The sequence below is a fragment of the Python bivittatus genome, unplaced genomic scaffold (genome assembly GCF_059951505.1).
Source record: "Python bivittatus isolate LINGU-HERP-01145 unplaced genomic scaffold, Pbiv_v1 ctg000690_np1212, whole genome shotgun sequence".
Lineage (NCBI taxonomy): Eukaryota > Metazoa > Chordata > Lepidosauria > Squamata > Pythonidae > Python > Python bivittatus.
Genome location: NW_028277096.1, coordinates 6176757 through 6202612, shown reverse-complemented (window position 1 = coordinate 6202612; position 25856 = coordinate 6176757). Strand labels below are relative to the sequence as shown.

The window sequence follows — 25856 nt, the reverse complement described above, 5'->3', positions numbered from 1 at the left end:
CCTGCTTTTGGTGTCAGTCAGTACTGGGACTTACAAAATGACACAAAACATAACACTGGAAATATTAAAGGGAATCTTTGAAGAATGGAACCAGAATTAGTAGCTACAATATCAACAGTGTAAGTAATGATGTCTGACTCTATAGATAGACTATGTCCAAAAGATGTTAATGAGGGAATGACAGATGTGGAGCAAATTTTGTCTGACAAGATAAAGTAATGAAAGTGGAATGCCAAATGACAGGCCTAGAGAATGATTTGGAAAAGGACTCTTTACTGGATATACAAAAGAAACTGGCTGAAGTTTTAAAAATTAAATTTAATTAAAAATTAAATACAAATGACAAACCAAGAGAATGACCTGCAAAATGTTTTCTTACTGGATCTACAGAAGAGGCTTGTTAAACCCTTGAAGAAATCTATGTGATGGGATAAAGAAGAATTGAAGAGAAATCACATCCTACGACAGTATTTGAATGAACTAAATATTAAGACTGTTAGAAGTAAAAGGAAACAATATAAAATTGGTTTATTTGATCAATATATAAACTTTTTTTCTTTTGCAAAGTTATGGCAACACTTTATGGAATTTTTGCTGACACCAGGATTGAAAAGTTGATGTTTTATGGATATAAATAGAGATAAGGCTTATAGATAAGGGACGGGATATAGAAGGAAGAGATATCTGTTTGTAACCTTATACTGTAGGTGGTGAAGAGTTACTAAATTTGTCTATACTCGAAGGTCGGAAATCACTTCTTTATATATTTCTTTTCATTATATTTCTTTTTCTTTTTTCTTTCTTGCACTTTTTATTCTTTCTTACTATTCTTTTTCTTTACGTTTGGTTTGTATTAGTTTTTGCTATTGTAATCAAAAGAATTAAATACAGAGAGAGAGAGAGAGAGAGAGATTCACCTAGGGGCAAGAGATGCCAGGGGAATCTTATTAAAGCCCCATTGCTTTTTTCTCCCACAATCCAAGTTGAGCTTGGCCTCCCTGGGAAATTCCCAGTTCCAGACTTCCCAGTTACATTAACACCAATTTCAGTTGCTGCCTCCTGCCTCCCATCTACTTGGTCAGCTGCATTAACCAATCTCTACACTTGCTGAAGATGGCCAGGACAAAGGCAACACCCAGGCTGGATGCTACAGACCTGGTTATTAGATACTTTAAGATTAGAAGTCCCAAAGCATATGAAGATGTTCAATGCCCACACACAGTTTTAGGCAGTCCCAGTAAGGCCAGAGCATGTATAAAAAAGGGGGTGTCCCAAGTAGGGTAGTTCAGAATGCTTTGTAGTCTAAACTTAGTTGTAAACTTCAGAATGCCTTGTAGTCTAAAGGCTACAAGTACTTTACATGAAATGTTGCTTCTTTGGAAGGACAATTCCTGACATGTAGCAGCATGAAGGCTGGTCCCAGAAACAAAGCCATACCTGGGTTCTGAGTAGAAGCCCTCTCCCATGATGCCAACCTCAACAGCAGCACCTGCAGGGTTCTTCAACTGCAGAATAGATGGGGGAGACAAAAACAGATGCCTACTCATCTGTCTACCTTCCTCCATCTGTCTTTGGCTGAAGAACATTTCATATAGAGGTCAGTTGGCTGTAGGCTAAGTTTACATGCTGTGCTAAGCCATATCATGGATTGGTTGGTTGTGTCTTAGCAGGATGTATGAGCCTTGTCATTGTCAGGCTCCTACAGAGACAAGGACAAATAGGGCTAAAAACTGTATTATTGTAATCCAGGAAATGCTAGCCATACACTTTCCTGGTAGGTGGGAATAGGAGTTCAGAATTTATACCCAGTCAGCAATGAAACTCTTTGTACTCTTTTATAGTTCCAACCTCTCTGGAAAGGAGAATTGTGTTTCCTCTTATTTCTAGCTATCATAGTGTCTGTTGATGGTGGATGGTTGTTTAGAATCTCCATATTCCTCCTCTGCTATTCTGATTAAGTACATCAAGGCAGGCTGGAATCCCTCAGCCACTGACATGCATTTTGGCTTATTCAGTAAGCCACAATGAAAACAAACTATAGTTTAATGAGAGGTGTGAACCCAGCCATTAGCCTAATCCCGTGTTTCTCAACCATTGTCTCACAAAATTCTGGGAGCTGAAGTTCACACATCTTAAAGTTGTCAGAGTTGAGAAACCCTGGCCTAATCCACAGATTGCTAAATCACAAGTTGTTTAGACATGGTTTATTGAAAAATAGTACAACTGTGAAGATTCAATAGAAGAGAATATATGTAGCTCAGAGTTGAACCATGGAGTCCTTGGGGTTCTCTGAGCTTGGTTGAAGATTCGCCTATTGTGCCATAAATCACACGTTACAATTCAGAACAGTTAAGCTCATATGGCACACTAAGTCAAAATACATTGCAGCTTTGTGTAATGTGTAAACCAGTGTTGTCCAAACTTGGCCACTTTAAGATGAGTGGACTTCAACTCCCAGAATTCCCCAGCCAGCCATGGAGTTGAAGTCCACTCATCTTAAAGTGGCCAAGTTTGGACAACACTGGTATAAACCCTCTGGCTGCCTGGGCTGAAGCCTTCAGATATCCTTTCCCCAGCTTCCTGTTCAGCTCCATTCGTCAGTGGAAGCAGCATCCTTGCAGCCTGAAGTTGCTGCTTTTCTCCCTGAGATACAGCCTAATCTCCAATTATCTTCCAAAGCCTCCAGCAGGTGCTTTGGCTCCAAAGTCTTGGTTTGAACACATGGAAGCTGCTCCACCTGGTGGACTCATGACAGCAACTCAGGCAAAGAAGGGCAGCAGATGCCCACCCTTATCAAGGGTGGTTGCTTCCCTTGGACATCAGTTCCATTCCCATTTCTTCACCACTCACCAAAAGGAATACAACCCTTCACTGAAAAATTACTTGTGTACGTTACTCCTTGCCATCATTTGCTAGATACTCATAGTGTAAATATGTAAGAACAATTGCTGGAACATGGCATATAATCCATCAGATAAAGAGCAGATTTCCTGGTTCATCTGCGTCAATTAAGTTGACCCAGATGGCCAACCATATTTCCAGGAAGGCCACAAATAGTAGTCTTTCCCAGCGATGAATACTCATTTATTTACATCAAGGGGCAAAGTGCCTTTGAGCATGGAGGTGCTATTTAGCTTTTGTGCCATACTGCTTATTTCATCCTCTTGGAACTGGAGAAAAAAATCGTAGATCTCATTCCTAATTGAAGCTCATTGACTGGGTTCAGACACAGTGCTAAGACATTCTTAACTATTTTAACTTATTTGTTGAATCAACCACAGTTACTTTATTCGCACATCACGCTGCCAGAACCCAGCAAAGCACATTATGGCATAGGCATAATATGTGAAGCCATCCACTTAAATCAAACACACAAGTCATGGCTATATTCCTAGGTAAAACTAAGCTAGATTATGGTTTGTTTGTGCTGTACATCCAAGTCTGGTGTGGACACCCAAATTACCATTAGAAGTCATGGTTTGTTATTGGGCTATGAATTATAGCTAGTTTTAGTCATGGCTTATCATGACCTTTGCAGTCAGAATCTAGACAGCTCATTGGTTTGCTTTTACCTCCTGTCCAAGCCATCTGCCAAAAAGCAGAAATGTGACAGCTACAAAAGAAAATGACTTTGTGGGCTGAATCATTCCTGCTTTTACCAAATTAGCCCTCCCATTACACACCCCCTCTTTATTTCTCCCTGAGCAGCCTTTCCCTGGCAGAACGCACAGCTTTCCAACTGTTGCTAAAGCAGAAGGAAATTTAAAAGAGCAGCAGTTAGTAGAAGTGCCCTTTCAAAGCATCACTGGATACACTGCTGGAAACCCCAATTATTACAGCCCAGAGGTACGACATGAAGAAATGAACTTTGTTTATTTTTCTGCTTCAATGCGTATTCTAGAGATGTTTCTGAGAAACTCCAAATCCTGATTTAATATTGCCTTGGCCAGGGATCCCTAGAAAGGATTGTGCTCTTATGCTCCCCAAGTCAACAAAGCACATTATGGCAGAGGAGCTTGGTTTGTCTGCACAACATGATAACTGAAATTTGTTGGGAGATTGTTCAACTCCTATCCTGCCCCATCACATAACTGGCTAGAGCTGTTCATAACAAACTGTGATGATGCTAAAATGATGTGTGCAAAGATATTGTTGAAATAGTACCTGAACTATTATGAAACAAAATATGGAGGGACACCTAGAGCTTGACCTAACCTATCAGCAGCCCTGTTTGAGTAAAAAGTCGCCTGTGTAAACACATTGAGTGCATGGCTAATTCTAGCTTTAAAAAAAGTCATGTCAGAATGATCCATTCATTTGCAAACATGACTAATGAAAGAAATAACACCCGAATGAACAGAAAGATATTCCATTCCAGGCCAGCCTTATTATATCAAAGGTGGGCATAGAACAGCTGGGAGGACATGAGAAATAAGACCCAGCAATCAATAGCTAAACTGCCCATTCTGATGGATGAAGGTATTATGAAAGTCTGGTATCTGAAGATAATGTTCCTGAATAGAAAGAACATTTCCTTTCTAAAAAGGGGATTAAACTGTAATAATGCTGAGATCTGGAGTAATCAAAAATGGCTGGTCAGAGATGAACACATGTTCTATCTTTGTACAATACAAGGAAAGAAAAAGAGGCTAGTTAATTCAGCTCCTCATTTTAGAGGAGCCATCTCTCCTTGTTTAACTATCTCTACACACTATAGCATCTCCCCTCAGCATTCAGTTCTACAGCTGGAGAGCAGTGTGACCAGTGATCCACTCTTTTACCTTGAACTGATGGCTAAATTCACTTACAGTCTCTGCTATTTTAATCAATTTGTTTAGTAGGAGCAATTAGGTAGGAGAATTAGGATCATACATTTGATTTTTCTTTCTGTGGGTAACTTATAAGTAAACGATCTTGCTGGTGCAAATGATGCATGTATGCATGAGAAAGGTGGGGAAACCACAGCCTATAAGGATTCTAGCAAAGACTGAATATCATAGGTTGACACATGAAATGTGTCAGAGGATCTGTTGCACTTCTGCTCAGATATCAGTAGTGGCTTGGATATCTTGGCTCAACAGTGTAATGATCCAAGGGCAGGAGTGGCCTTATAGCCTCTCCCCCCAGTGGCAAAGTATAGTTACCCACCATAGAAATAGGAACACTATGTAGAAGGAGGATATGAATGAAGATTGGTGAGAATGATTGAATATTTTTGTTCCATTTGTTATTCTGAGTTGACTTTCTGTACTTATCCTCTCCTAATGTGTACTAATCTGAGCACCCGGTTTCCCAAGAATGAGAGGTCAATAGAACACATATCTAGTAACACTGTGAAGAGTTGTTGTATGCCACCCAGAGTCACCTGTGGTGAGATGGGTGGCTATATAAATTGGTTTAATGACTAAAGAAATAAGAGATTCCATCATCTGCTTCCCATACATTAAGGGAACGCTGCACTAGGATAGTGAGGTCACTGCTGTATGAGTTATACTGTTGGATTGCCCATTTGGGAGCCCCTTAGGATAGGACCTTGGGTGGGCCACCCTTTCAAATTCATGTATGAGTATTGCGAGATTGCTGAGGTTCTAATGGGAGGAATTCCTTCAGTTTACTGGGTTGATTAAGTGTTGTTTAGTATTATGAGTTGGGTAGAATAGAACATGGCCTGGAAGTAAATACTGATGTAAAATAATGCGGAAATATAGTAGAAAGTTATAACCAGGCCACTGTAAGGGAAGGAGGGCAGGCTGTTAGTTTTCTTCCTTTCAGCTTGCAGTCTAACCCCAAAATCCAGACAATAGGAAAGATAGACCATCCAGCTTAAAAATCTTGGGAGTTTTCAAGCCAGATGAGTTGCTGGTAAAACATCTGTCCAGGATTTTTGGATGAAAATGATGATCTGGCATGTATTGGGAAGATCTGGGTGAGAGAGGAGGGGGGAGAGCGAGTAATGCAGCAGGCTATAGCTGAAAGGTGAGGTGGTGTGACTGTAATCTATAGGAATTCCATTTTACTGGTCAGAAGCTCCATCTGCCAGTAAGCCAATTTGAGTGTTTGCTGTTGGTCTGGATAACTGGGACAGTCCAGGGATATTGTTAGTATACTGTATTGTCCACCCGGGCATGAGAGTCTCCCTTCCTAAATTAGTGAAGGTGGTATCTGGTATGGTAATGGATTTTTCTATAAGACTTTGAGGTGCTTAGGGTGCCCAGTCATTAGTGGAGCTAAGAACATGAAGCAGATAGGCAAAGGGTTAGAGCACAAATAAAGTAACTTTTGGGATGACTGGATCATATAAGAAAGTGGGGTCCTTAATCCTACTGTATGATAGTGGACACAGCAAGGGAGGGGATCTCTGCTTTCATTGTGTCTGCAAATCACAAGCCAGGAATGCTTTTCCACACTGTAGGGCATTTTCTCCCTAAAGATATTGGGAGCGGAGAGCCTGACCAGTCAAGGGAACTAGTCATTGTTCTTTGCAAAGCCAGTCAGATTTGTCTCAATTTGGACTTGCATTGAGGGAGGTCTTTAATCCCGGCAACTGCTTTTTCTGTTAATCTGGATTCTTTTCAGGTTTTTCTTAAGGAAATGAACTAAATATGTGAAGGGATGAGGACCATCATGTCCTTTCTTGATCCTTGGGACTAGTACTGTTACTAATGATACCCCTAGTTTTGGCTACTGCTTTCACCTATTAATTATACCAGCCCCCTGGTATTGTTGAGATATTTTAAGATTCAGGAGTATGGATAGTCAAATTCTAATTCAAACTCAGTTGATCCCTTGGGATGGAAATATCCCCTTCTTTGCTTTGCTGCCAACTACTGGGGACAGGGCATGTGCAGAAATGCCCCAGGAAATTCCTTCTTTGATATGTGGCCCCTCTGCGCCTTTCATAAGAAATGCCCACTTCTTTCTATGGCCACTCTTTCAGAGGAAAGAAAAAGGTCCCCTTAATTTACAGCCTCTTGAGCACTGCCAAAAAAAAGCCAAAGATATTCCCAGGCTCTTTGTGTCTACGGCAAACACAAGTGGCTGACGCTTGGTGGCCCTCCAGTAAGGCATTAGGAATATGAGGAGGAAGCAAACACAAGCAGTCAAGAAAAAAGAAATCTTAGTTTGTCATGTTGAGGTGGCTCAACAAAACCGATGGCTGAATAATATGTGCAACACAGCCCCTGAAGCCTTTCTGCCATCCTCTGTAAGAATTTAATTTGATAAACACAAATTACAAAACAATGCGATCAGGAAAAATAATTTCACAAAACAAAATGTTTAAATACTTTTTTATTTAATAAGTTTTGTCTATGTAGAAAAACAAGTAATCAAGTATGAAGTGCATTGATTTATTGTATAAATTCCTTTTGACTGTATACAAAATAAGTATTGCTGGTCAAATAGCAACAGTAAAATAAATATTTAATTTTTATTTTCAAATGAAGTTGGCTTAAGGAAACTCCCCATTGTCTCAGCCTCAAGCGGTTGCTCAATGTGACAATTCAGATAAAAACTGATGCTATTACTGCAGAACTCTTCCATCTGTACAATGAGATACAGCAGACTAACCACAAATGAGAGAAGAGCACCCCAACAGGAAGGGACATCAGGGTCAAAGGGAACCTCAAATGCTTTGTTGACCCAGAGCACCAAGAAAATGTAAACAAGGCTCACTGAGATTAAGCAGTGGGAAGGGAAACAGAAGGGAAACAGAAATGTTGTCTAGGGTTCAACCTGGTAATATGGATGCCATTGGATATCATTCACCAAACCTCAGTGTTGCCATTATCCTCTGGCATGAATAGAGCAGACTACTTGGACTTTTTAGAAGTACCCTATTCATTTTCACAAAGACTGGAGTAGAACCTCGGGGTCAGCAACATTTTCAAGCGGTGAGCACCTACTTTTGTTTTCATTCCCTGAAATACTGTGCAATGTGGTACCGTGTTATCAAGATCAGCAGTAGAGAATCCAGAAGCTAAGCTTGCAGTATCTTTAAGGCTGGGCTCTCCACAATACAGAGCCAGCACTTTCTGTCACTATCCTCAGCTAACTGGATCCAGCCCTTGAGTAATGAGTATCCTTTCGTAAGATGGCTGCCAGTGCAAGAGCTCAGCCAAGAAATTAGTGACCCTTTTTACAAGGCATAGAACTTTAGGGGGGAATAATTTGTCAAATACTCAGCCCAAATGAATCACGAAACGGACAATAAGGCTGGGCATGCTTTGAAAATGATTGGGAAAAGGTGCTTTGGAATACATAACCTCTTTAAAGGAACAGTGTCTTTTTTCAGGCTTCCAAGAATCAGAATTCTCCCAACATTATTCAGTTATTCTGGATTGCACACGCCCCACCAGACCCAGCCTTCCCAAGAAGGCACATAGAAAGTAATGCATGAATTGTCAAATTCCATCCCTGAGAAGTGGTCTCTGTCAGGTTCAATCTTTCAGCCAAGCAGAGTTTTCATTGTAGGGCCAGGTTCACCAGTGTTCTTCAGAAAGCCACTTACTCAGCCACCTGTAAAAACTCTGAAGTGAAGACAGCTTCTGCATAGTCCTCACACAAGCCTTGAAGCTCAGCTGCTACGTCTGTCAGTGCTTCCTCTGTCAGCTCCTCTGCCAGGCTGAAAGAAAAGGAAAGAAAGGAGCTCAACAGCAAGGACCTGAGTTCCAAGGCTTCCATGACAACCTACAACTTAATCCAGGAGCAGCGGCAAGGAGTGGGACTGTATGCACTCTCAGTGGGCTGAGAGGGAGGCAATGAGACAGAGCAGGAAGAGACATGCAAGTGCTTGTGCCCTCACTAGAACTCTTACTGGTCATCTGTTCTACTAGCACCTCTAGTCTATGAAGCCCCACTCTTCTGAAGGAAGTCCTCTGCCCTTCCTGTCATCCACCCACCCCAAAGGTAATTAACATCTTCCAGTTCTGCTTCCTGCCTTTTCCCACTCAGAACACTCCCCCAAAAGCTGGGTTGGCCATCTGTAGCTGCAGCCTAATTTCAAAAACGCTCTGAAAGTTTTGACCTTGCCCTGGCAATCCACTGAAGGAAAAGGAGTGGTCCTGCCACATGTTGCCAACCTTAAGAATTATTGGCCTAATTACCTAGCAGGGGAAAGACAGCCCTTGAAGGAAGAAAAGTTCCCCAATCCAGTAGCATACTTAGCATATTTAATACCTGGAGCAGATCATTTTTTAACACCCCCTCCTTCATTGCTGGGAGCCAGTTTGGTGTAGTGGTTAAGGCATCAGACTAGAAACCAGGAGTAATAGGAAGAAGGAATAACCTTGAGGAACAGGAGGAAGAGCCGCAACCAAGACAATGGTCAAATAAAAGAAATTTGAATCCAGGGCAGAAATGTAATTTGAGAAAGCATCTCAGACATGACCCTCTCTAGCTTTCACAGAGATAAAGTGGGGGAGGAGGGAAGCACATTCAGATGTGCAAGATTCTGTTACTGTAACCTTATAATAAAAGTAGTATTAGCATTCATAACTCTGGTTTCCAAATCTGGTCTACCTTGAAGGGCTGTCACCAGGACTGGGAGTTCTAGTCTCACCTTAGCCACAAAGCCAGCTAAGTGATCTTGAGCCAGTCACTTCTCTCAGCCAGGTGTCAGCCCATGTGAAAGAGCCTATGTCCCACTGAGGATGGGTTTGAAGAAAATAAGAGCAAAAATGTTAGCCATGGCAATTGGGGAAGGAGGTAGAAACTTTGAGCTTCAAAGATAGGGGAGCAGCTACTCCTGACAACACCTCTGAAACAGAAGTGTGAAGGAAGGTGACAAGATATCCAAGAAGAAAGCAATTAGTCTGACAAATCAAAAATCAAATGATATTCTAACTACGCAAAGCAATTCCTTTTGCCAACTGGAAAATAGTGAAAGGAGCCATAGAAAAACAAAAGGGAAAAAAGCGAAACACAGAAGCAAGGAGATGGGTTACCACCTAGTGTCTCTAAAAGGAACCACAACACAGTTCTCTTCTCTTCAGGCTGTAACTTTTTTTAAAAGCTGGAGTATGGATTTTTGAAATAAAAAGCAAGATCCCTCCAGAAGATACCAAGAAAGGAAACATCCCAAAATTCCCCATACCTCTCTGCAATGTTCCAAGGGTTAAACTGCCCCACCTCCTCAAGGAAAATGCGCTTCAGGTGCTGCTTGTATCGGGCATCATAATCACGGAGGCTTTGGAGAACATTTTTAGATACGGAGAGGAAAGTGCCAGACTCTTTCTCTGGGGGAATGTGATGTGTAAAAGACTGCAGAGTCCCAGTCCTGGGCTCCAACAGCTCTTCATCAACAGCACTGAAAACACAAATACAACCAGAGTTAACAGAAGTAAGCCCTAAAATTGGATCAGACCCACAGCCTCTAGTTCACTGAGATGGTCCAGCTATGACCAGCACAATGCCTATGAGAAGCTCACTGGCTGGACATGATGGCAATAGCCTTCTCCCCCGTTTTTTTCCCTGTGCCTGCTACGCAGAGGAGTGCAGGACCCCCAAATCAGATTCATAGTTCAAAACCAATAGCATTTCATCCAAGTACAGCACTTAACCTTTTCTGTGCTTCTCTGCCTCCCTAGCTAGCTTGGTGTATTCTTCTCAGGCTCACTTAAGGTTAAAACAGACTATTTTCATCCAAGCTTATTTAAGCGCTCACTTCCCCCAACTTTCTTCCTTTTCGGTAGGTGCTCGTTTGTCTCTAACCCTTCTCTTGTGTAACTTCAACCACTGATTCTAGACCTCAGCTCCCTACCTCCTGTACTCTCAAAGAAAAAGATAAAGCCAAACAAGTTTCAGTGAGAAGATGAAGAGTCAAAGAAAGCAAAGCTGCTTCTCTCTCACTTGAGCATCCCCCAGCTTTCATTCATTTGTTCATGTTGAAAGAGTTAATTTTGCTGCGCTCATAAGCTTCTTTGAATAATAAAGGGAAGCAAAATGGTGGGCTACATGGAATTATCTCAGTCTATTTAGCACTGACATTCCTACCCACCCAGTTTGCACTCAGCTTTCCACCTTTGCTTCCAACCCATCCTCTGCCAACGGCATATAGCTCCTTCTGTCCTTCAGCCCAAGTACATGAGGTTTTCCTCCTCTGATTTTATTGTCCTAAAGAACCAGTACTATTGCTGTCCCGTGATACCTTGATCATTTGATTATTCCTAAACATTCCATACAATCTAGCCAAGGGGGCAAATCCTTTTTTTAGCATAAACAAAGATGATACATTTAATAAAAGTTAGCTGTTTAGGCACAATAAGCTGTTAAATCTCTTACTCACCTAGCATCCAAAGGCTTTTCCAACACAATGGCTACTTGTGGCTCTTTGTGATTTTCTAATTTTGTTATCTGGATGGGATGAACAACCCCAGGTTGTTGGTCTCTCACTACAGACTCTTCCTCTAGAAGGAGTTATCAGAAAAATAATTACCTCACCAATGCCAGAATGGACAAGCTCCAGCTGTATTTCAAATTTCATCTTCCCTATGCCCATTAACATATTTTTATAGAAACAGAAGCCAAGAGAGTATTTGTTAACCATGAGAATGTTTATCGAAAAAACTACATCATAGTATCAACCAGATTTGCCTTTTTCCCTCATCTCTACAACATACACACAGTAAGAACTTAAATATATATACTCTTGCACACAGAATGAGAGAGAGAGAGAGAGAACTTGACCATTTATCTATAGCTATGCCCATTCACTGCTCAGCTGTTATTTCTTAAAAATCGAAAGACAAACCAGAAACTCACTTTTGCTCTCCTGGATCCAGAAATCAACATCAGAATAAACAATCTGGTTGTAGCGTCTGCGCACAGCTTCTTGGTAGTGCTTCAATATACACAGATAAACCCAATATTACTCAACAAATAATTTAATTAGTTTCACTGTGTTGGGGAAAGACACAGAGGTGATTAAAACACTTCTAGTAAACCAAACTGTTCTACCTTTGTGCAGTGAGAAGCTCTAGCTAATGGAGAATTCAGAATGGGAGATATTGTTATCTTTCCTCTCTCTGAAAAACGAGTACTGTTTATACAGTATTTTTTGTACAGGATACAATAAATATACCTGCCACAATCCTGCAGGACTCTAGGCAGCATACAGAAAGACAAAAACAAAATTACAAAAGCAACATAAAATCCTTAAATCATATAGCCCTAAGACTCAAACTTGGGGATCAAATTTTGATCATGGAAGAGGGCACAAGAAATGGGAGTGCTGGCCATGGTGGGATGTCTCTGCATCTCTAGCAGTTTGGGTATCTCCAAGTAAAACCATCAGAAATCTCAAGGAATCTTCAGAAAAGGAGAGTAGAGCTAACTCTACTGTTTGTAAAACACAAATTTTGGCACAAGACAGCCTTCCCCAATCTGGCTGAGGAATCCTGGGAATTCTAATCTGAACACATCTGTGGAATCCTTGGGGTTCTCTGAGCTTGGTTCTTTTCTTGCAAACGTTTCATTACCTGGCTAGGTAACATCTTCAGTGCTAAAATGGGATGGGGTTTGCTCTCTATTTATGTGCTGTGGCCTGCCTTGCCAGTGCTGGTGGGGGTGGGGGTGGGGGTGGGGGTTTCGTTTTGCTCCTCTGGTAGTTCTTTGATTAGCATATGTTTGCTGCTTGATTGTGTGCCTGGTGGTAACCTTTGCTTATCTGGGTGATAATCCAAATATGCAAGAGAATTCTTGGAAGCCTGGTATTCAGACAAGGCAGCAATTAACAGACACAGAGAGATAAACAGCATCTACATACTATTCAAAAGAGACAAAAGACTAGAAGATCACCTCACCAGCAATCAATCACCAGCAATCATCACCCAGATAAGCAAAGGTTACCACCAGGCACACAATCAAGCAGTAAGTATTTGCTAATCAGAACTACCAGAGGAGCAAAACGAAACCCCCATCCCTACCAGCACTGGCAAGGCAGGCTACAGCATATAAATAGAGAGCAAACCCCATCCCTTTCTAGCACTGAAGATGTTACCTAGCTGGGTAATGAAACGTTTGCAAGAAAAGAACCAAGCTCAGAGAACCCCAAGGTCTCCACAGTTCAACCCTGAGCTACACATATTCACCTCTGTTGCTAACACATCTAGATGGTGTCAGATTAGGGGAAGCTGGAAAAAAGCATAGAGTAGAACTCCAGCTATTTCTCCCTCCCCATTTCTCTTGTATGCAAAAATGTCAGATGCCACACACCAAATAGGCCATTTTTCCCCCTTGTAGGAGGACAAAATGCAGCTCCTATACCAGCCAAATACAGGAGATTCTCAAGACGTTCCTTGAGCTCAATGCACAAACTGCTTGATCGCTGAGAGCCATCACACCTCAGTAACCTGATGCACAGGCACAGGTCAGCAACTAATGAATGAATGCACCTCTATTTCCTCCATCCTCTTCATCATTGTCTCCAGATCAGATATGCTGAGCGCAGAAAGAGCCTCATGCTCCATCTTCTTGCACTGTTCCAGACGGCAATCCTCCAAACGGATACCTGGTAAACTTGTTGCAGCCTAACAGTTGAGAGAGAGGGGAGGATAGCTTATCATGTTCCCTAAAAGAACCTTTCAGACACAAAAGGGCCACTGGGAGAATGGGAGAAGTCCTTATAAATAAGCCAAGCCACAAAGCATCATCAGAGGCCCCGTGAATTGGTAACACACTGTTAGAGGTACATTGTACCTTCTCAATGTCCAGTGATGAACGGTTGTCGCACAAAGACTCCTCCTGACCAATATTTCTTTCCAAGGAGAGATTCACTTTCTAACAAAACAAAAATATATCAATCAGTCGGGATGGCCTACACCACCTCAGTCTTAATTAAGACTTTCTGGTAGAAATGCCAACAAAATAAACTCAGTTTAAGAGCACTTATAGTTTCATAGCAGCTCTCTAAACTTGGAAGAGCAACCAAAAGAAATCTTGTCTATCACCTGGAAAAGAATATGGAGGAGAAAAAAAGGCAAACACTTTGGAAATCAGGTAGTTTTTGATCAGCTTCCATACATGAGATCCAGCAGAAGATTGCTGGCATTTAACTCCAACTAGACTAGCATAAATATCTCATAATTATTCAACAAAATGTTGGAAGGGTTGCAATCAGAAGATAATGTTTTTTCCTATTTGATGGTCTTGTGAAGAGATATTGTATTAGAAAAATAAGAATAATAACTGAACAAATAGTAGAATGTGTTCCAGAGTTAGGATTATTACACATTTTAAGGGAAATAACTCTAAACAAAAAAGAGTTTATTGTATTCTTACTCCTAGCTACAAAATTAATAATTGCTCAAAAGTGGAAATTTTTAAGAACCTATCACTGAATAATTGACATGCTAAAGGATGGTCAATTTCTGTCACAGAAAAAATTACTGTACTGATAAAATTCAAATGATTTCTCAGAAGGATGAACTACATTTTTATTGGATCTGGAATGATTGATAATTTATTTATTTAACATATTTGTATGCCAGTCAAAAACAACTCTTGGCAAAACACATAGAAAAATACAATATAAAACAACTCCGTACAAAAAGAAAAACACAACAGCACTGCAAGAATTAAAAGAAATACAATATGGCAACAACAACTCAAATCAAGGGAGGGCTCTCTGAAAAAAGTTAGAGGCTTGTTGAAAACCAGCAAAGAGGGAACCAGCCTGATTTCCACAGAGAGACTATTCCACAGTGTTGGTGCTGCAAAAAAAAAGCATAATTATACAACTTATGCTAACTCTTATTTTGATAAATTTAGTTTTATGTGTAAACTATGATTGAATATTGAAATACATTGTTCTGGGCTATTGTCTTATATTTTTGTTTCTTCTTGCCCTACAGAATATTAAAAGCAAAAAATAAAAAAAAACTGGAAAAAGAATATGTAGATGTGTTTTGTCTCAAAGCTGAAACTTTCTTTGGCTTTAGAATTCTTTAAAGCTCATTAGAAAACTTTGTCAAGATGCTCTCTTGGAGCAATGTTGCAAAGCTAAATTACTTTAGGGGATGGGGTGATTAAATACGCAACCTTTTTTAACAGAAGGAAGGAAGAAAAGTCTAACACCTTTTACAATAGTTTGTAAAGTCTGACACTTTTTGCATAAATTATCACTCACTGGATACACAATGTGAAGATGTTTAACAGCCCAGTGAGCTCAACAACTGAGGTGGGGGGAGGTGGTTTCATATGGATTTTGTGATGGATTTCAACAACACGGCATTCACTGCAATTGAGAAAAAGAATCAAACCTGGGAACCACATCTGATTACAAGAGTAGGGCTTTCATTTCACCCATAACCACATCGAACATCTACGTTAGCCAGCTGACTTTTCTGTACCTTTCTTTAGCCATTTTTTCCCCAAACCTGCCCAATCATTTAATGCAGGCATTGGGGCCCTCCTACCTGCAAGCATCCCTTATTTTGTGAATCTTTAGCTAACCTTATTTTTCAGGTATTTTTGAAAAAAAAGGGGGGCAAATAAACACAGTAAGTCCCTCATAAAGAAAGGCAAAAATTTCACGTGTGCTTATCTGAGTGCCGTCACTGTTCTGTAATGGAAGGACTGTATGTGCTGCCTTGAGCTCCTGAATGAAAGGCAGGATATAAATCTAATTAACTAATGAATTCATTCTAATGAGCATGACTCAGTTGTGGCCTTATAAGTCTCACCTCTTGCCTTAGCCAAGGCCCACAATTTTAATTTGGGGCCCTGGCTAATACAGGAGGAAAGACCTATGAAGCAGCAATTGAGTCACGCTCATCTTATGTGAAGTATCTGGCCTTAAGCCACCCTTCAATAAAAGAGCTGGAAAGAAAGGAGGAAGTGGTTTCTTCATTTCATCAATAAACAAGGAATCATGTCAAAAGATCAAAGGGAAAAGAGGAGAGGAAGAGTGTGTGACTCTACCTGTGGTTTTGCCAAAAGAGGCTCCAGACGCTCATGAACAGCTTGCTCTACCTCCTCTGCAATCAGAGTTGGAGAAGCGCCATTGTCCCTGAAGTTTTTCAAACAATAGAGCACAGTGAAAATCTGATGACTCATGTCATCTTTTAAAGATGTGGCTAACAGAATACACATAAATAATCGTAGGACAGCCTGTATAATTCAGCATCTCTCCAGACTGGGCACTTCTACTGATGCACATGCCATTCGGTGCAGGCTTTTATAGTAATATGGAAGACCCTAAAATCCCTTCCATTTGCATTCCTTGTTTAGTGCCCTTCTGAGAGATACAACTGAAATAGTTGTATCTATCCCAGGTTTTAACTCTTTTCTCACCAAATGCAAGAGTAAAAAGAAAGAGAAACACCCAGGGAACCGGAGCCTCCAGTTTCTACTGCAGCTCAAAATCACAGGGGTTGGAAGCCTTTTCCAAAAAGGACAACCAACCGAGGCATCACTTATCACTTATGCTCCTATCCGAGCTAGCACTGGAAACGGTATGCAGAACAAATGCTATCAAAAGAGATGAGATGATGATGTCAGATTATTATTTAGATCCAAAATCTTACTTTATTCCCCTGGGAGTTATGAAAGATAGTGAGATTTTTCTGTTGCACTACACTTGCAAAATCTGACATCTGACAAGAGGAGGTCAAGTGCCAAGCAGGAAGGACTTACACCTAATTTTACATGTAGTTTTCCAAGAAAGCAACAAATGGTACATTATACAGACAGCTTCTCATGAAAGCATGGCAGTCAGGACTGCCTTCTGCACGTGCTTCTACTCTGCCTTCTTAGGTTCAACCAATAAATAACAAGTTATGATGGAAGCAAAGCAGGATTTTTCACTTTGTCCCCCATAATTGTGGAAAATCATCCCATCTGCTTCTTTTTGGTCAGGATGTAAAATTGGCACATTTTATTTTTTTCCCCATAGCTAGTTTACTTGTTATATTCTACACTGCTCTAGGAAATCAAGCCCAATTCAGATCTATTTCCAAAGTAAATGTCCTTCCATACAGGCTTCAGTCCAAATTTAGAGTGACAAAATGATATCTGTTGCAAGCAAAGAAAAAAAAAATCCACATCTATGAGAGAGAGCCAGTTTGGTGTAGTGGCTAAGGCCTCAGGGTAGAAACCGTGAGTTCTAGTCCCACCTTAGGCACAAAGCCAGCTGAGTGACCTTGGGCCAGTCATTCCCTCTCAGCCCTAGGAAGGAGGCAATGGCAAACCACTTCCAAAAGACCTTGGCAAGAAAACTGCAGGGACTAGTCCAAGCATCAAAAACTGACTTCAAGGCACCAAAAAAAAAAAACCTTCCCAAAATGCAACTATTTAAAAACCCACAACCTTCCATCCTAACTTCTATACCTACCTGGGCACTTCTTTCTCAGGGATTACGTCTCCCTTTGTCTCCATCTCCAGAGGTGGTTCGGTATGTCCAGGACTTTTCTCTGGGTGCCTGCAAGAACATTGAGTTTAAGTGGGAGAAGAAAATTAACACAGACAAGCTTATCACTCTTGCAGTTCCACTGGCACCAATTATAGATACATTTTCACATAATAAATGAATTAGAATTATAGCATTACAGATACAGTGGTACCTCGGGTTATGAACGCCTCTGTTAACGAACTTTTCAGGTTACGACCAGCTCCGGCCGCAAAAATTTACCTCGGTTTGCGAACTCCGCCTTGGGTTACGAACTGGATCCACAGCCATTTTCCCTGCTGCCACGCAGTCACGGCTTCCTGTGGGCGAGATCGCGGTAGCAAGGAGACGTTCGGTGAAGCTTGTGGTGTGTTTTGTGGCGTTTTGGAAGGTTTTTGGTGTGCTTGTCAGCATGGCTCCAAAGAAAATGCAGAGCAGGCTTGGCAAGAATAATTTGCTTTGGGTTGCGACCAATTCGGGTTGCGACCAGAGTCACGGAACGGATTAAGTTCGTAACCCAAGGTACCACTGTATTGGTGTAAACATCAGCTGGTGAATGAAACATTTCTTCAAGCATTTCAGAAAGAGGGACAGGAATGAACCTCAAAAGAACACGAGGACCTCCTCACAAAACACTGATGGTTGCTATTGTAACAGTCACAAGAAAGGATCTCCAAAGTGGTGACTACAGGGCTATGACTAAGTTCACATTCAGAGAGTTCTAGGTTCACTCCATATTATCACTAGGGGATCACTGGAAACATCTGAAATTCTGCAGAATGCAGATCATTTTGAACCGAATGAATCAAATGCCTGGCCCATCTTAGTACAAAGCAGCCCTGAATGTTTCAGCCAGCCTCCAAATAAAATCCCAGAAGCTATACTTGAAGAAAGTTATTGCCATCTGTTCATATAGATAACCCAGCATAACCTGCTGCAGATGTTTACACCCCTAACAACTGCCCTTGCAGGGGTGCTAACTTACCGCAGAGGGGAGGGGAAGGGGGACTTGAGACTAGGAGGCATCCATGGGACTCTACTGTCTCGGATGGGTGGCTTGGTCTCCTTGAGTCGGAAGGCAACGGTGGGTTCTAGAAACCGGGCCTGTTTGGCTACAGGCCGCACTGTTTTTGTTCTGGGAGGCCGACAGCTACCCTTTAGAGAAACAAAAACATTAAAGTAATATGTGTTTTCAGACAAGTTTAGCAGTTTTTCTACAAAACAACACCTATTATAAAGCCTTCATTTCAATCACTGTAATTGGGGGGGGGGGGGAGAGACATTACATCATGGGAGAAACAATGTCTCACAGCACCTAAAATTAAGCTTAGAGACAAGGAAGAGGAGTAGTAGCTGTTGATTATATATCTGTACCTGAGGTCTGATGGAAAACAAGACTCCTCTCTTCTTCAGGGCTCCACTGTCAGAACCAGAGCCTGCTTTCAAAGGTCCTGGTCTCCCCACGGCCTCCCCCTTGTACTGTACAACTGCCTCTCGCTCAGGGAGTATGTCTTTCTGGGCTCTTGTGTTGCAGTGACTGATTGCCTTGTGTGGTAACAGGACTGCAGATTCTGGATGTTCATCTAAAGTCATTTGTTATAACAATATTATCCATATATCAATTTATTATATAAGATCATGACACTTTACAAAGAACAGATAAGGACAGTTCCATACCATAGGACAAGAAACAATAGAAGTATGCAGCAGAGGCATACTTAAAACAGGGGCAAACATACTTCGTTTGACTTAATTACAGTAAGATCTAGGGACGGAAAGCAGAGGGAATAATTTTAAGAGGAAGCCAGAGACTCTTCACATAACAAACATCCAAATGACCATTTTTTTTCCTCCTCAGAAGTACGTGCACCCTCAATTCCAAACATCCAATTGGGTCAGAAGTTAAGTTATAATCAGTTCACCCAGAAATCCCCCATCTCAACATTTCTGGGGAAAAATAAATTTGGGCCAAACAAGATCTGTAAGGAATTACTAACTAAACTTCTTCCAATTCAACACCCAGAAGACTCACCAGGAAGAAGTTTCCGGGCCACCAAAGGCTTTTTTTGGTCCAGCACACAAGATTTCTTTTCTCTTTTTGGCAATCTGTTGGTGCCTTTTGGTGCATCAGCTTGAGAGACGCAGAGCCATTCCTGCCCTTTCTTGGGAGACTCCTTTTTGGACAACACAGAATCTAGGTCCTGCCGTAGCAATTTGCATCAGGTTACACATACAAAAATCTTATGCTGAGCATCCACAATCCATCCTACAGAATGCAAAGTTCAGGTAGATGCTCTGCTTTCCTAACTGACAAAAAGCCAACAATAGGCCTCTGGATCAACTAGATGAAAAATGCTATCTAGCTAATGTATTCACTGTCTGCTACAGGATTTATGTGTGGATAGTTCTAAGATAATTTAATTATATTTCACATTTCATTAGCACATTAAGTTTTTAAAAAGACATTTTAAAATATTCTTAATTAAATGTGTAGCTCAAGAACCTAGCAACAGCTCATCCCTTAGAAACCAAATACCAAAACATGCCATTATTTAACACTTATTTCGGGGAGGGGGGGGGCACATCTTCTCTGGATGATGGAAATCTGTTCTCCCCATAAAGAGTTTTACACAGTGTCTTGGATGCCAAGCAAAGAAAAAACCCACTCTCTCCTGACCTCAACTTGCAGCAGCAGATCTATGATGATATCAGGAATGGATGAGTCCATCTCGAGGCGGGCAGAACAGAGAGAGAGCTGCCGGATGAGATCGCCCAGCTCTTTGCAGTGAGCAGAGGCAGGCTGCTGCTCTGACCAGTCAGCAAAATGAGTGACAAACATCTGCAGAGCTCGGATGGCACCTCTGTGAGCTGCTGCCAGCCTGGCCAGAGCTCGTGACTACATCACAAAGGAAGAAGAATTCTGGCTTGAATCAAGTAGTCTCTTGTCAATAAACCCAGAGCAACTCAGCCCAGTCTTCAAGCACTAGCTGCTTGGCTCTAAGTCACAATTCTCCAAGCTTGGCCAGACACGTGGATTTCATTTCCCCAAACTCCCCAGCCAGAATGGGCACTGGGGAAAATTCTGAGAGTTGAAGCCCACACAATCCAAAACACCAAGATTGGAGAAGATTGGCATTTCTAACCTGTATCAGAAGAATGATTGAAATGGAAAACCATAAAATCAGACTGCTATGACAACACACAAAATAGAAACAAATGTCAGGCCTGAGTGAAATATCATATAGCTCAGAGTGAAGAGCACACTGAACACAAAGTTTATAAAGCCATCCTCCACCCAGATGCTTCCAACTACTCTCCAAAGGGACCTTTCAAGGAGGCTCCAATCCAAAGGCTCCAACTGAGCCTTTCCCTCACCACTCAGTTTTCCCCTGAACTTTTAAAGCAATTTCATCTCACCTTCTTTGTGTGTTTAATTTTAAGGGGACTCAGCTTCTCCAGATCTTCTTGGATTTGTTTTACCTATTTGATAATATGACAAACAAATTAACAAGAGAATGCAGTTTGGAAAATGCTTTGTCTGTATAATGAAGCCTGGATTTGGGAACCAAGCTATCTGGTTCAGACTGCCTTGTTTTGATTCTCCATTTTGGATTTGAAATATCTTCCCAAAGTTTCCAGGGATCATTCAGACCTGTTGCTGGAGTACATAGAGCATTCGGGCAGAGCGCACAGCTTGTTCCTGCCTCCGAATATGGACACGGCGTTCTTCCTCAGGATCCAAACATTTTTCAATTCTCTCTGGGAAAAAAAAAGTTTAGCAAAACAATTGACTATACTCAGTTACTAACAAACAATTTGGTGCAGAAAACATGAAACACATGACATAGAAAATCACAACTGAGAAGAGACAATGAAGAGAAATGTCCATGCCATGCAATGTTCCTCTTCCAAAAGATGTACTAAGTGCCCCGTATCCCATACTAGCAGCTTAGATCTACACAAGAGAAGTCAGAACAATTTTCAAACATTCCTCACTTCACTGTCTAGAGTGTGGAATTTTTTAACTGATTGCCAAGATTTTTTCTTTTTAGTTCTTGCAGTTCAAACGATCAGCTCATAACTAACCTCAAAACCAGGGGGCTTAAATTCAAATTATGCCACAGGAGGACTAGATCATTAGCCCAAGGGCACAACACTGAAGCCTTTTCATACATTGATATAAAGTCTAAAGAAATAAAAAAATGAAGAAACTGAAAGTATCATAGTATGCTAGTAAGCATACAATTATTAAATTAAAAAGATATATTACTGCAAAACAGCTGCAAAATAGAGCAGTTTCACTCTGGCCACATATATTTGGTTTTATTACTGTGTTGATATGTATTTTTTTTTTCAAGATCAGTGCTACAGAATATTATTGCAAGCTTCAGAAAATGAATAAGGGGGCCATATGCAACACATGGACCACAATTTGGGCTGGGGTGGGGAGGGAATACTTCAAGCGTGGAGATGGCTAGCCCCATAGAGGCCTGCTGTCTTCAGCCCCAGATCCTTTGTCTTCTTGGACTCTCTTCTTCTTTTTTAGTAATGTTTTTTTAAATTGTTATGTTTTATGTATTTATATGTATTTATAGTTTTCCAGAGTCCCCCATTGGGGGGAGATGGGCAGGGGAGAAATTTAAGACATAAATAAATAAATAAATAAATAAATAAATAAATAAATAAATAAAATTTTTGAGACCCCTGCTCTAATCTGTCTGAGAACCTGGCTGCATCCTGCACATACTCTGATTATAAGATTACCAACATTGGCAAAAAATGGTCTCTGGTCAAGCATTACTATCAGGAACATTCCTTTATAGTGAATGGGAGATGGCTAGCAGGGCAAGTCATTCAAGCCATCTTTACAAGCTTCATTTAGACTTGGGAACTTTCACAAAGAAGTCCTGAAAGTCAGGAACAACAGTTACAAAGACTCATAGTTCTTTGCTGTCAGTTTGCTTCTCACAACTTTCTTTCCCTGTAAGGTCAATCTTTCACCCATTTCTCAGGACTAGCTACAACAGTACTGGTTGCAGCGAGTTCAAAGTCTCTATTCAGTGGGAAATGGACAAAATCAATGAAGACTCTTCTGCTCCACCAGTCAGAGACATGCAGTCCTAACTTCCAAAGGAAGACATGATCACGTTTTGGCCATATCACAACTACAGCCCTTTCCCATTTACCTTTTGTTGCTAGTAGTTCAATTTTCTGAATATAATTCTGAAGCTCTTTTTGTAGCCTTCTGATCTCTATGGCATTTTTGTCCTCCTCCTTTTTGGGCCCAGGTCCTGGATCATGTGTTGGTGGAGAATCAGACAAAGCAGGCTCTGATGTAACACGACTTGGAGCACAAAGGAGGACTTTTGCTCCAGAGCCGGTTGTCTCCATCTTGGAACGATTACTACGCTGGCGTTCATATTTCAGGTGGGACTTAGATGGTCTCAACACTGCAACATTCCCTGATTCCTTTCCCCAGTGACACCCCAGAGGACACTTATCCATCTTGGTGGGATGCTGCTTCACTTGCTCTTGCAGGTGCTTTCTTTTCACATCCCTTTTGGCCAACTGGACAGCCAGGTTGAGCTTCTCTTCAGATACAACCGAGAATCCAACAGAACCCCTTAGTTCAAGTCCATCGCCATCACCTTGATTCTGTTGAGTCACTGGCTGCTTCAGCTTTTCTATGATAATTGGACAGGGATTGGTGTAGTGGACAGACAGGTTTTCAGGCAATGCAGGAGCATTCCGACTGAACTGGAGCTGTTCCAAACATTTAAAACAGGCAGTGTGGTACAAGGTGAGTATTGGGTTAAAATCACCCAAATGCAAATCTCTGTTTAACCAAAAAATTCATTGGACAACTGAGCCTGTCACTTCCTTGCAGTTTAAGCTGCTTCATAGAATTGTGGTGAGGATTAAAGGTGGTAGTGGAGAACACTACATATGCTATTATGCCTACTCATGTTTCTATGCACAGAGCAGTCATGGAATAAGAAGCTTACAAGAATCCTAAATTATTTCCCAAGCCAGTTGACTAAAAACTAAACAATGTATTGTAGAAATAATCCAACTTATATCAACATAATTATCTGTTAGCATCTCCCCGAGAGGGCAGCTATATAGCCTAGACAGCTTATACAAACTTTAGAAGAGCAAGAATAATTGTGGTAGAGCATCTGCAAAAGGAAGGAAGAAAGACAGGTGTGTGCCATAAGTTTCTATGATCCCTCTCATGTTTATCTGAGCAACCTCCAACCTCTGTCTAAATAAGACTTATACCTCAGTTCATACATGGAAAAATGCAAGGGGTTGTATGAAACATATTTAAAGGCAGAAAACAGAAAACAAACCCAGACACAGCCTTACTTGTTGGGTTTATAATAATTAGTACTGAAAACACAAAGCCCATGCAATGCGTTCCTAGAAACCAGCACCCTCACTTCATTGGTTCATTAAAAAAATGACAAGGGAGAAGTTGGCAATACTAGAATACATAGTGGTAAGCTTCTTATTACAAGTTAGAAGTTCATCATGTAAAGAAAAATCCACAGAGGATGCTGATGTTACCCGATACCTGTATCTGTGGGGCCTTTGTGTCACTTTTGGCCAGCTGTGGGTGGGATGTCAGAGGAATACTGACTGTGGTTGCTTTTTGCAGCTCCATCACAATTATCAGAAGCTCAATCTCCTGTTGTTTATGTGGTTACTGAAAGTCAGCAAATATGAGAACTTCCATTAGCGTAAACACATTCTGTTTACTTAGCTCAAAGACTCTCTTACTGTTCAATTAATTAGGCATAAGAATTTTAATTCCCTGAGCATGCTTAGAAATGCATTCCAGTCATCAGCACTTACAATGCTTAGGAAACCAGTGTTAAGGTTATCTTTTTAAAATGTTACAGAATCATTTTGTTTGGTTTTGTTTTACCTATGTTTATTGTTTTTAATTTGTTTTGCAGAATGTTTTAATTATTCGTTTTATTGTACACTACCCAGAGTCACTTGGTGTGAAATGGGCGGCCATATAAATTTGACCAACCAACCAACCAACAAATAAATTCTCAGGCAAGTCTATATAGTCAGCTGTCTCTCAAAAAGCACTAAAATGAACAACCCTTCCTTGCTGCTGGCCTCCAACATCAGGTATCTGGAAGCAACACATAATTATGAAGGAGAAAGCTGAAAATCAGGAGTAAAGCTTCCCTCCCTCCTTGTATTACAAGCTAAACATGCCATCATTCTGTCATTAACCAAGCAAAGGCATTGATGGGCTACAGTTCCCTTCTTCTTTACAAATACTTTGAGAATGTGGCAGACACACAGCCAGGGGACTTTTGCAGAAAAGTTGGAAACGGCAGGCCTAGGCCCCCACCAGGCCACAGGAAGTGACCCTTGTGAACATTTTGTGTGCTTTTAAAGCTGACAAGAGGGACTCTCTCTCAGAGCCAGATGTGGTTCAGGGACTACCACCAGCTGCTAATCTTCATGCCACATGACTAAAACAGGCAGATATCCCATTCCATGCAATTATCTTGTTTTCCCCCCAGCTGGAAACAGCTAAGTAGATCAGTAATCAGAGACACAAAGGAATTCAACTATGGGTACCTGATCATCTGCTACAATTACTTATAAAAACGCTGATTATATTTTGAAATTTCTTAACAATCAATAAAAACATTAATCCCAAGTATGTAGACCAGTGTTTCTCAACCGTGGCAACTTTAAGCAGTTCAACTGGGAGTTGAAGTCCACACAGCTTAAAGTTGCCAAGGTTGAGAAATACTGATGTAGACGTTTCTTTCCAGAAAAAGTTCAGAAAATATTACATGCCTGATATGGAAGCTTTATAGGTTCACCAAGCTTTGACGATCACTAGGGGAAAGAAAGGCGATGAACACATGATCCAGCTTGGATCTACCTTTGTTTTACTTATGACAGCCCGAATGTCTTAAAAAGGAGATACATAAGCAGGAGTGGAGAGGTTAATCAGATCCTCCATGCACAGTACAGTCTATCTCTGACCAGCATTTGCAGCCAATACATTTTTTGGGGGCGGGGGGGTTAGCCGCTGCAGGGAGCTAGACACTTGGCCTCGCTGCTGCTATACTTTTCGTTAGGTCTCATTTAGCCTAGACAGGCAGCAAAAATCACGACGACATTCCCTTTCTTTTCTTTTTTCCCCCCCCTTCTCTCTCCAAGAAAGAACACGAGACAAACCTGACCAGTTACCGGAAGAAGGCTACAGAAGGGCCATGGCGGAGGTCTGCCACAAGCGGAGCCGATCCCGCCTCCCTTTGCTTCCCTGGCAACCAGCGCTTTGAAGGACGCCTTGTAACAGCCCGAGGACAACGGGTGGAGATAACAGCCAATTCCCTGCCCGAGAAATTCGCAGCGCCCTCAATCCAATCCTGCAAACTATTTCGAAGCTTCTTGGCCCGGGCGGCCACCGTCATATGGGGGGCGTGGCCCT

At 41.3% G+C, this 25856-nt stretch overlaps 1 protein-coding gene across 6 annotated transcripts; it reads right to left on the bottom strand.

Moving 5' to 3' along the window:
* Window positions 1-7291: 7291 nt before the first annotated feature.
* KIAA0753 (KIAA0753 ortholog) lies at window positions 7292-25827 on the bottom strand. Of its 6 annotated transcripts, XM_088152257.1 has the most exons (18): window positions 25604-25827; window positions 25217-25258; window positions 23961-24092; window positions 22570-23146; window positions 21036-21142; window positions 20801-20863; window positions 20061-20279; window positions 19416-19584; window positions 18758-18966; window positions 18369-18538; window positions 17330-17416; window positions 15919-16006; window positions 13696-13776; window positions 13392-13526; window positions 11761-11839; window positions 11285-11405; window positions 10094-10306; window positions 7292-8623 (listed from the first exon to the last, which is right to left on the bottom strand). In XM_088152257.1, the coding sequence occupies exons 3-18, from the start codon at window positions 24048-24050 to the stop codon at window positions 8506-8508; spliced, it is 2526 nt and encodes an 841-aa protein (XP_088008383.1). In that variant the 5' UTR covers window positions 24051-24092; window positions 25217-25258; window positions 25604-25827; the 3' UTR covers window positions 7292-8505. The 6 variants fall into 6 exon arrangements, with proteins under 6 accessions (XP_088008383.1, XP_007420951.1, XP_025023910.1 ...); XM_007420889.4 differs by lacking the exon at window positions 25217-25258; XM_025168142.2 differs by lacking the exon at window positions 25217-25258 and having other exon boundaries at window positions 25609-25827.
* Window positions 25828-25856: the final 29 nt, after the last annotated feature.